Source organism: Carassius carassius, chromosome 44 (assembly GCF_963082965.1).
Source record: "Carassius carassius chromosome 44, fCarCar2.1, whole genome shotgun sequence".
Classification (NCBI taxonomy): Eukaryota; Metazoa; Chordata; class Actinopteri; order Cypriniformes; family Cyprinidae; genus Carassius; species Carassius carassius.
The window spans coordinates 9897139-9909170 of record NC_081798.1 but is presented as its reverse complement, the minus strand read 5'-3'; the positions used below and the strand labels follow the sequence as shown (position 1 = coordinate 9909170).

At 38.2% G+C, this 12032-nt stretch overlaps 1 protein-coding gene across 6 annotated transcripts in view; it reads left to right on the top strand.

Moving 5' to 3' along the window:
- The window catches only part of kaznb (kazrin, periplakin interacting protein b), a 153768-nt gene that overhangs the window by 66503 nt on the left and 75233 nt on the right, over positions 1-12032 (top strand). For all 6 annotated transcript variants that reach the window (XR_009427361.1, XM_059537165.1, XM_059537163.1 and 3 more), the window contains one exon: positions 5236-5431. Coding sequence is in view for 5 of the 6 variants with exons in the window: in XM_059537165.1 (XP_059393148.1) it covers positions 5236-5431 (196 nt within the window). In the remaining variant the exon portion in view is untranslated. The remainder of the gene's footprint in view (positions 1-5235; positions 5432-12032) is intronic.

Here is a 12032-nt window from a genome sequence, read left to right as displayed (position 1 = left end):
TGATTGTGTAGCCTACAGAACTAGACTGAAAGACCATTTAAAGGCCTTTGCAGGTGTTTTGAGTTAATTAGCTGATTAGAGTGTGGCACCAGGTGTCTTCAAAAAAATCTGTATTTTCTGTAAGCTTTTTTCAAGATAAATGTAGATGTCTTTCCAAAAAAGGATTCCAAAAGAACTCCAAAACTCCAAAAGGATACTCCAAATGGACACCAAAGAACCATAATGATATAAGGATCCCTTATAAGCACATATGAAAGAGAAAAAATATGCTCTCTCTCTCGCTCACTCTCTCTCTCTCTCTCTCTCTCTCTCTCTCTCTCTCTCTCTCTATATATATATATATATATATATATATATATATATATACGCATTGTATAGTATGTGTACAGTGCAAAAGCAAATAGCTTTTTTACATTTCTGAGAAGTCAGATATCGAACAGGGCAACATGGTGATGCCGAAAACCCTAAACCAACCACCTGCTGCCTGCATATCTACTACTGTACACACAGATCTATTCAGAATAACTAACTCATGACACAGCAACACAAACATGACAAATCAAAACATGATCGTCAATCTATGTGGAAACAATGTGAATGTACAGAAATGTCTGTGCCTGTGCATAAATACAATGTGTGATCAGTGCGTCAAGAAGACTCATATACGCATTAATATAACAGACTCACGAGTCCTTACTGTACGACTTTACCTTGTCTTTACCTTGATTGCAGTCTTCATCCATCAAAACTTTACTAGCGAGACTGGTTATCCAGTCGAGAAACCGTAGTTTGCATCTCATCTGGCCATACAGCGGTGGGATGGGTTGACAATACATTCAGTCTGTACTTCACACAACGCGAGTGACGTGTGAGGGCTCACACTGTTCAGAGACAATTACAGAATATGACAGAGCTCGTGTTTAAAAGCGAAACACACTGGAATAAATAATAAACTGAAAATGGAATTAGAGTTTCTGTTCTCTCTGCAATCTATAATGTAATCAGCCTGGTTTCCTTTATATTGGCACTGTTTTGGATGGATTGTTTTAATGCATTTGCTTACTATTGGACTGAAAACTTTCCCGGAGTTTAGCAGCTTAAAATGATCTAATCGCAAGCAGAGGAGCAACAGTAATTTTGCATTAACTGAATTAAATTAAAGATAACATGTTAAGGATTGTAAAATTAATTGGACGGTCCCGTTATTCGTGATCCCATGTTTTAAACTTTAGTTAGTGTGTAATACTGTTGGTAGAGTATAAATAATATCTTTAAAATTCTAAAGCTCAAAGTTCAATGCCAAGCGAGATATTTTTCAGATATCAGAATTCACCTACAAAAAAAACGACCCGTTTGGACTACATCCCTCTAGTTCCTGCCGGAATGACGTCATTAAAACAATTTTTTGACTAACCTCCGCCCACATGAATTCACAAAAAGGGGAGCGTGGTCTTGTTGCGTGGTCTTGTTCCGACGGAGAAGAAGGAAGAGCTGCATTTGTGTTTGTCCCCATGTCGTTGAAACGCTGTTATTTTCATCTCGGACTCCAAAAAGGCGCTGTTTATGGACCACAACCGGTAAGTGTATTTTATTATTTAATTTGGTGTGTTTAACAGTTTCTGTAACTTATTAAAAAAAGGGCAATGCTGTTTAGCTTTGTAAAATAGATGTTAGGGCTGTGCAAAAAAATACGAATGCGATTTTAATGCGCATCTCGTCAGTAAAAACGCTCCTGTGATTATAAGTACATCTCCAGCACATTCTCCTGCCCACTTGCTTCTCAAAACTAGTCCAATCACGTTACCAGGAGGTCAGCCTGCTCTAAGCTGGTGTCGAATCACAACACAGGAACCGCTGGCCCAATCAGAACTTGTTAAGTATTTCTGAAGGAGGGACTTTATAGAACAAGGAAGTCATCAGCCCGTTTTTATGACAGTGAAAACAGCGGTATACAGATAGGTGAATTGTGTGAAAAATACTGTGTTTTTTTACATGCGAAACATGAACACATGTTATATTGCACACTGTAAACACAATCAAAGCTTCAAAAAAGTGTGAAAAACGGGACCTTTAACGTTAACTTCCTTTTTATATATACATATATATGAACTTACTGGCCCCTAACTTAAAATGTTATATATAAATTAATTTACTTCATATAACACCTTGAGATGATGTTCTGTACAATGACTGGATAACCATCATATAATGATAACCATCAGAAAAACCTGATGCAAAAGTGTGTAGCATAAATGTTAATCAAACCTCTTAGCATTAGCAGTTCTGAGAATTTTCTTAAAGGATTAGTTCACCCTGTGTTTTACTCACTCTCAAAGCAACCTAGGTGTATGTGACTTTCCTCTTATAGACAAATCCAATCAGAGTTAAAAAAAAAAAAAATTGTCCTGGCCCCTCCAAGCCTTTTAAATGGGGGTAAGTAGGTGTTGGTTGATAACAGTGCAGTTCAATTTTTTTATATAACTCTGATTGGAATCATCTGAAAGAAGAAAGTCACACACCTAGGTTGCTTTGAGGGTAAGTAAAACACAGGCTAATTAAAAATTTTGGGTGAACTAACCCTTTAAAGAATGTAAGCAGCATGCACTCTTGACTGCAGAGCTGACTCTGTTTGGCAGGCGGCCTATGCATATTCTTGGCAAAAGGCAGGTGACAACAGCAAAGCCTGGGGAAAGGCCTTGTTGTAAAAGCCATGGAACAACTGTTCGCTGTCCAGTTCCTGCCCTTTGTCTTTTCCAACTGACATTCAGTATTGTTCACTCCAGGTCCTTTATGTTACCTGGTGTGTTTCAGTCAATGGAGTTGACTTTTAATACAACTGAGATCTTTTCTCTGTCTTCTGCAGAATGGAAAATCCACAGAATATGAAACACATTGGACTAGATTTTTTCCAAACATTTTTCTTTTTCTTTCTGTCACCACCACTTCTTCTCGTTCTCTTTCTAACTCTCTCTCTCTCTCTCTCTCTTTTCTTTTGAGTGACTATAGTGGTTTCGGGGCTGGGATTTGAAAACAAAGCACTGCCTTTTTCAGCTGCAGTCTGAATCTCAGCATGAATGGTGTTAGCACAGTAGATGTGGTACTCTTTCCAGCTCAATTCTGATGGAAATCAGTCAGTTTGGAACCTGCTAAAAAACTTTGCGACTTTTGCTGTTTTTATAGCTTTACATCTGAGCTATCTCTCAATCATGAGTAAGATGGATAAAAATGAAAATCTACAGATAGTAAAAACTTAGTTTATTGTCATAATCGGTCACATTTTATGCTTGTTTTTAGTGTGGATTCCTCTGTTTTGCCCCATTCATTTCTAGCATCACTTCCTGTGAATACCAATGAGGATGTTGCTCAGTCAGAGCCGTGAAATGATAGGTGTTCTCAATTTTTGGTGTGATGGTTCACCAGATTTGCTTCTCTCTCACACTCACACACCCCATCAATTTGCTCTAGGAATTGAGTGATTTTGCTCAGTTTCAGCAAATGTTTTGCTTGGGGAATGTAAAAGCCACTTCGATAAAAGCTGGTGTTGATTATAGTCATAAGCAGGGATTAAATTCACCTGGAATGATATTCTGCCACCCTTGATTCAAAATAGATGATTGGCAGTCAATCCAATTCACTTAGTATGTGCATACCCCAGTTTAGTTTCTGTTTTGTCCCTGCACATACATTTGGTCTTCATATAGTGAGTATATGCTCAAAAAAAGCTTTGATGTTGCTTCATTATGTTACCCTCTAATAGGTGATACAGGCGTTCGTCTGTTCACTCTTTTCAGTTTAAAATGAAAGACTCATGAAACAGATTAATGTGCACACATCAGCATAGCCAATGGGTTTTAGTTTATGAATCAGTCTTGCAATTGCTAATCAAAGACTGGCATTTTATTGGACAGAAATTGGACCCCCAAGTAAAGAATTAATAAAATGTGTACCTTGAATACAGTGTTTTGGGTAAACGCATCTTCTGTAAATATATTTACATATTTACGTTTCTTTCTTTTTCTTTCTTTCTTTCTTTCTTTCTTTCTTTCTTAATTAATTTATCAATGCATGAATTGATTTGAAGTGAACATTTGGATAATCTGCCAAATGCATACTTTAAAACAATGATTACGTTAGGAATAGATGATGCAGCATTTAAGGATACGGATGACATCAATGTTTGTCAAAAAGTAGGAGACCAGTGTCTCACTGAGTAGCATAGGATCTTCTTTGAAACCCATACCTAAAGGACATAAGACTTGATGGATCTTGAAAGATCTGTTGCATAAGACTTCTGAGAAAGTTTAAGCCATTTGGGGTCCACTTCTGAAGACCAGAGGGCTTTTCAAATCAGCCCTAAATGTTTGACCCTGGAAGGAGATTGATTGCTTTCAGTGTAATTCTCTTCACTTCCTGTGTGCAGGGGGCCGTACTAATAGCCGTCCCTCGTGTTCAGAGCCGAGGTCTGCCCGGTTCCTCTCCCTCTGAGTTGAGTCGACCCACCCCCATCCACAATCTCTAGAGTGGGGGAGCATTTCCCAGGGACAAAAGAATGAATATGTAATGAAAAGACAGAGAAAGGGGTGGGAGCGTGTTTGTCCAAGATAATAGATTTATCCAGCTTGACAAGTGTATGTCAAAGGAACAAGGAAGAGCAAAAAAGTCGTATTTATTTTCCACCTCAGCCACATAAGAACAGTTACTTTCTCATTGCAAACTGCTCCGATCGAGGAGGCTCTCTGAGCCAAAGCATGCCGTTCACAGTGTTTCAGAAACATGGCACTTAAGCTCCCTCCCTCTCTCCCCCAGAAATCTGGCGCACATGGTATGTTCCGTTTAAAAAAGAGAGCATGTCATCTCTCAATGCACTGTGTTCTCTCTTTAAGCAGCTGCTTGGAGCGCGGTTTTTCAGCGGGAACTCTCTTACTCCTTTACCTGCTGTTTCGTTTGTCCGTTGCATTCTTTCACATGCTCTCTCTCTCTCTTCATCTACCACACACTCAGCTGTCTTTCACACACTAACAGAAGACGGGTAGTGATTAGGTCTTTTCTGCTGGGATAAGGAGGAGGGGAGTCAGACTTGGGATTTTCCTTCCTCTTCTCCAGCGTGTGTTTTTTTTGTATGGTCTAAACTGTGGCAGCTGAGGAGGGATAAAGGGGGAACGGGGACCCGTGGCTTGTTCTACCCCCTGACAGAGCCCTTGACACCATGCACCTCTGTGTGGATTTGCTTCTCAGGGCAAAATCCTGAAAATGATGGAAGACAACAAGCAGCTGGCTCAGCGGATCGATGGGGCCATCCAGTCGGCCAGCCAGGAGGTAACCAACCTGCGCTCCGAGCTCTCTGCGACCAGCCGCAGATTGGCCGAGTTGGGGGCATGCAACCCTGCCAGCCTGGAGAACAACCAGCAGAACCACCATCACCACCTCCACGGTAAGACATGCGTCAATTTTTGCTTCGGTGTTTGGTCAGTTTAACTTGTTACTGTGGAGAATAGTAAATAGTTATTTTAAGGGGTTTGTGGGTGGGAATGAGCTTTTGTTGAGAGAAGAAAGTAAAGAGGGGAGGACGGGGGCAGCTGATCTCGTTCTTGACTGCCTTGTCCCGTTTCCCGGGTAGCCAGTGGGACGGATTTCCAATGCAGCTGTGACATATCAGGCATAGGGAGGCCAGAGAGAGAGAAGAAAAATTAAAGCTGGCATCGGGTTCGGTTGACGTCATAACTCTGACTGATTCACAGGGAATAACATGAAACACGTGGTTCAGTTCTAATACTAAAACTTAGTTAAAGGCAAAGTGTGTCTTTTTTATGATGTTAAAACACTTTTATATCCTATCTTCTATAGCTTTAAGACAACTGTCAAGACAGATTTTTGTAGAATGAATTATTCACAAAATGACTTTGTTGAGCATCCTGACAAGCCCAACATAGCGATATTGACTTAACCAATGGCATAAGTTTGGGACAATACTGACTGTTTGTCGACCAGAGGCAGACGGGATAGTGTTTAACGCTATTATTGTTTGCAGTTTTGGTACCACAGAAAATTTACTTTTAAACTTGTGGTAACTGCCATTTTCCCATGTGTAGCCATGGTAAAAAAATTGTTTACTCCAAAGATGAAACACTGATACATTTCTATCTTATGTTCTACAGGAATAAAAAAAAAAACCACATGTGGTTGTGTAAATGATGCAAATAATTTATATATTAATCAAAGTACAGGACTGTCTTTTAAAGGTCTTTTTTGCTCACCAAGGCTGCATTTATTAGATTAAAAATACATGAAAAACAGTAATATTGTGAAATAACATTATAATTTAAACTTACTGTTCAAATGTTTTTTAAAATTTAACATATTCCTGACATAGCTGAATTGTCAGCAGTCATTACTTCAGTGTCAGATGATCCTTCAGAAATCAAGAAACATTTCTTCTAATTATCAGTGTTAAAAACTTTAAAACTGCTTAATATCTTTGTAAAACCCGTGAAGCTGATTTTTCTCTGTATGTGTATGTATGTATATATATATATATATATAATATATAATAGTCATTGATAAATATATATGAAGTATTAAGCTCTTTCAAACTTTTCACTAAAATTAATTCATGATGAACGATAGTATACAGTATTTATAACATTAACCTAGATTAATAATTGTTCATGTTGTATAACTATTGTTACCAAATGCATTAACTAATTGAACCTTGCTGTAAAGTGTTATTGTAAAGTGTCAAATATCATTGTGTGTTGTGACTGTGTTGTGTGCTTGCCATCTCAACTTTCACTCCATGTTCTCTCTGAAACGGAAGTTAGGTGTGGTGACATCCGTCCGGTTCTGTTGCAGAGATTTCATAGCCCAAGGCAGTTTTTACTCAGGCTAGAGGTCGTGTCAAGCAGTTTGGACAGTGTCTGGGTGTGTGCTGCGAGGACCAATGTATTGATATTGTGTCAGGTTGATGATGTTATAGGGGTTACAGCCCAGCAGTGGTTGGCCACCCCCCTGGTGGTCTTCGGTAGGCTGATACTCTTTTTAGACAGATAGAGCAAGTCTGATAGACACTGTGTTTGAACAGGTGTCATTAGCAGGACCCTTCTAAATAAATGAGAGTCTCTCTTTTTTCACATAGGTTTAAGGCATCTCACTGCAGTGAACCCACATTTCTCTTAACCAGCACACTGATGTAATGCCTCTCTCTCTCTCTCTCCCGGCCCCCCTCAGTCGCTCTCTCTCGCGTTCTCTCTCTCAGTCAGGTGACTGTTTAGATGGGAGAGCCGGAGGCTGAGCAGGCAGAATGTAATCAGATACACATTCCTCTGTCCTGCTGTATGTGGGAGTTGCTCTCATAGTTTAAACACAAAGCTGCCCCCCTCCCGTTTCAAAAGACAGCATTCCTCTAATCAGGGCTCTGGGTTCATTTGTGTTCTGTTCACATCCTTCCGTCGTTATCGAGCCAAGGGCTAAGGCCACAAAAAAAGTCATGTTTGGTGTAGGGCTGGATTTGGATTGGGTTCAATTTCATTTAGCAATTTTTTTTTGTACGCATTTTTCCACTATCCTGACCTTTTATGAGTCACACAACCATTTATTGCCACTAATAACTTTTTTCACTTGGTTACAAACACACAAAATGTTTACCCCGTGTTGCAGGCGGACTCACTCGGAATATAAACTTGAAAGCAGGCCGGGGTTTAATGAGCCGTGGCAGCCTAATGGAGAGATGTGGCATCCAGTTGTGCTCTGGCTCTCCTCCATCTTCAGATGACAAGTAAAGTTTGTGTGATGACAGGATCTGAAGGCGAAGACTAGATTGATCTGAAGAATATGCCGGTTTGCTACCATAATGTTGTGGGTGTAGAATTATTATATAAGTATGCATTATATATATTATTATAGTAACATTGTGTGAGTCCAGACGTTTCAAGAACTGTATTGTTATTGAGGGGAAGGGGAGCTATCATTTTATTGTACATTATGATAGTATGCTTTTTTTTAAATATCTCAGTAAATAATAATATTGTTTTGATCATCCAGTTGGATTGTTTACAAAGGTAATGTCTTAGTTCTCCTCAACTTGATATATTACTGGCATCCTTGGTGCAGGACAAGTTATTCTGCAAAGTTTGATAATTAGACTTGTTCAAATCCCCAACCCACAGTCAGAGGTGGAAAGTAACGAATTACATTTACTCGTTTGTAATTGAGTAGCTTTTTTGTGTACTAATACTTTTTAAAGTAATTTTTTAAATCTGTAATTTTACTTTTACTTAAGTATATTTTGTTTGAAGTATTGTACTTCGCTACATTTTAAAACACATTAGTTACTGAGTAAAAAAAAGAAAAAGAAAAAAAGAAATGCTCCCTGGAAACTACGGCAGTAAATGGGCAGGAGGGCAAACTGGCGCTAAAATCACAAGAAAGATGCAGACGGACAAAACAAGAAATAGTGGTGCAGACACCGCTGAAAACGAAACCCCGTCATATTCTGAAGTTGAACTCGAAGGAAATGAAGTGAACCCCTGGCCATATGTATGCTCTATTATGCAGTGTAAGCTGTACTTGCTTAGGAAGACCAAACTAGCAGCTTATAAAATCTCGATAAGACATCAACCCTTCGCAAGAATGTAGAGGTAAGCTAAATAATTGCATCGTTGCATTGGTGGTTAAAATGAAGCTTTGACATTTTAGCATGAGGTTTTGCACAAATTATCCAAAAAGACAGTGGTGAGGAGTGTGCTATTTTTGTTTTAATGATGTGCGCGCGCATTTATAGTGCGTTCTTTCACTGTGTGATTCAGTCTCCTAAAATGCATTTAGAATGATCACAAAATTGAAGATATAGGGGCAGAAAATTCACATATTTATATAATTTCATATATTAAATCAAAATCACACAAAGAATGCCATCTTTTCCTCCAAAAATCATCATGAATATATACATACATATATATAACAGTTCAGTAAACAAGTTAATTAAGAGACTTGCGTTTTAGACACCATATTGCCTTTTTTAGCTCTATTTCTACAACAGAAAATAATTCCAAACACAGCCACCAAAGCACAGTTTTGCGTCTCTGAGCAACGTGACAGTGTTTCGTTCCTGAATGAATCAACCGTTTAAATGATTCGGTTCAATTGCAATGACTCACTTATTAACAGTGTCTTGCTGACACATACTGGCCATTTTAATTTCACATTTAAAGTATCTTTTGATTTTTTTTTTAAATAATTAATTTCTTATCATTTCAAATGAGTATTCAACATTTTATGTCTTGTATATCAAAACATTATTCATGCATTTGTAACTGCAGGTTAAATGCATTCTTGTCCTATACATCTAAATGCCACTTCCAATGAATCTTCTGCATTTCCTCTGCATTAAAAGATGAGTTTGTTGATACTGATTTGCCTGGTAACAGCCCAAATGTTTTATTATTCTAAATAACTGATTCCTTTAATTAAAAACAACTAGTTTGAGATTAATAGGCCTATCCCAGGGGTGTCAAACTCAGTTCCTGGAGGGCCGTAGCCCTGCAGAGTTTAGTTCTAACCCTGCTCCAGCACACATATCATGTAGTTTTCAAATAAACCTAAATGATTAGATTAGCTGGATCAGGTGTGTTTAATTAGGGTTATATCTAAACTGTGCAGGACCGTGGCCCTCCAGGAACTGAGTTTGACAACCTTGGCCTGTCCCATTTTTGACTCCCTCCCACTGTTAAAATGTAACTAAGTAATTTTTACTCTGAGTAAATTTTAAATGAGCTACTTTTTACTTTTACTTGAGTAGATTTTTAGACTGGTACTTTTACTTGTACTTAAGTAAAATTTCATTAATGTAATGGTACTTTTACTTGAGTAGAATATTTTTGTACTCTTTCCACCTCTGCCCACAGTATGAGTGATTGTAATTATGATACTTTAGTGAGCACCAGCAACAAGGCAAAAATTAAATTAATACAGTGCTTTTTCTTTTTTTTAGTACAGAGATGTGATAAGGCTTATCAGGTTGAGCTTGAAGTTCAGACTCATCTGCAACTAATTATCTTAAGAACTTAAACAGATGAGAGCATCAGATGATATTTAGAAGGAACTACATATGTGAACATGTACAGTAGTTGCACACGTAACCCAAAATGTACAATCACCCATGAAAATTGACCCAGATACCTTAATGTAGCATTTACTCAAAGTTGTAGTTTTTGCATTTCTTTAATAATAATTTTTTTTATTTACATATTATCATAACATTACAATTTGGATTAAACGAAACTGGAAAAACGTCAGATTGTCTTTGGTTTCAGCAGAACTTAATTTGAGATTATACATGCTTCAATGAAAGAACATCTGATCTTTTATACAAGGAGTTCACATGCTCAGTGTCACAAATGCAGAATTTATTTTGTTCTAACTTTTTAGTGTTAACATCAACAGTCATCATTTTAAGCGCCACTACAAATTTTGTTAACTGTCAGTTTAAATGCTCATGCTCTATTATGTTTATATTATAATAATGTTTCTCTCTCGGGATCGGTATATCTGGGGTGTGGACTTAAAATGATAATTAAAGTTGTATGGTTATAGTTACCATCCTTGGTGTGAATGGCCCTTAAGATCAACCACTGCACTGAAGTGGAGAGTTATCTGCATTCCTTTCTGCATATTATAAATATTTTCTCCCTAGTCAAGGGCAGATATGTCAGTCATATCAGGCTTTGCATAATTCAGAGCCATATGGATGCTGTCTTTGCATTTTCAAACAGTTTTCATACAATTAGCTTGTTCCAACATTTTGTTGGTAATAGTATGTTAACCTTTGGTTCATAAATGAATGGACTGTATTACCATAATCAGATACACATTAAGTCTCAAGAGGGCAAAATAAATGTAGACACAATATAAATTTGCTTTTAAAATGAAACAGGTCTCTAAAAATCAATACTGCTAACGCATAAAATATTATTCACAATTCCAGCTGGTTGGTGCTCAGCTGTCAAATCTACATAAAAAAGTAAGGCATCACACTACAAAGTTCACTTTCTTGCTTGGTGAGATCAGATTACGCTTCTAAATCCAAGTGAATGAATGCGAAAAGTGTGAAAATGAAAAGTAGGCCTAGCAGAGCTCTTTTGCTCACATCTCACACTGAAAGTGTCGAGCCTCTGCGTCCCTCTAGATGAACACTTAGATGACAAATGAGAAAAAGTCTAATGCAATGACATCTGCACACTCTTGGCTGCCTGATGGGAAGTCTGAGGTCGCAAATTGGTTAAGTCACCATACAGATTAATTAATGCCTGAAAAGTGTGATCTCAATCTCATATCATCCCAACCGAGCAGAATCACACCTTGAATCGCATTTGAGAAAGAGTGAGGATGGAGGTAGTGAAAGGATGTAAAAACATCACAATAAAAGTCTGCAGTACTCCTGTCCTATAATCAAAGCCTTCTTAAAACTGCTAGGTGTCAGTTTAAGTTTAAGACTGACTGCCGTATTGGCAAATGCAACCATAGTGAACCTTTAAGACAGAGTTAACCATGAAAGAGACACTTAAAAAAAAAAGAGTAGGGAAGATGGAGAGTGGGGGAGATGGGGTTGAGGTTAATGTGTTTGCAGAAGAGAAAACATGCTAGCAAATCGATGGGCCATTTCTCTGTGACTGACAGATGGTAAAAGTGTGAATGGGCCCATGATATTACTTCTGGCATGAGAGAGCTGCGTGCCTCGTTGGCAGCTGTGGCTGTGAAGTCTGATGGTCCATGGACCAGAACAAGCTGTAAACAAGATCATCTGAGAAGTCAAGCCATACTAATCCACAATGTGGTCTTAATCAGATGTATTCACTGGCCCTTTATTTATTTATTGCTTACTGACAGATAGAAATTGCATTTTGAGCCTCTAAAGGTTGTATGATCAGATTTTGTGTGTGTGTGTGTGTGTGTGTGTGTGTGTGTGTGTGTGTGTGTGTGTGTGTGTGTGTGTGTTTGTGTGTGTACAGGTTTATATATCCTGGTGGCGACTTAAACCT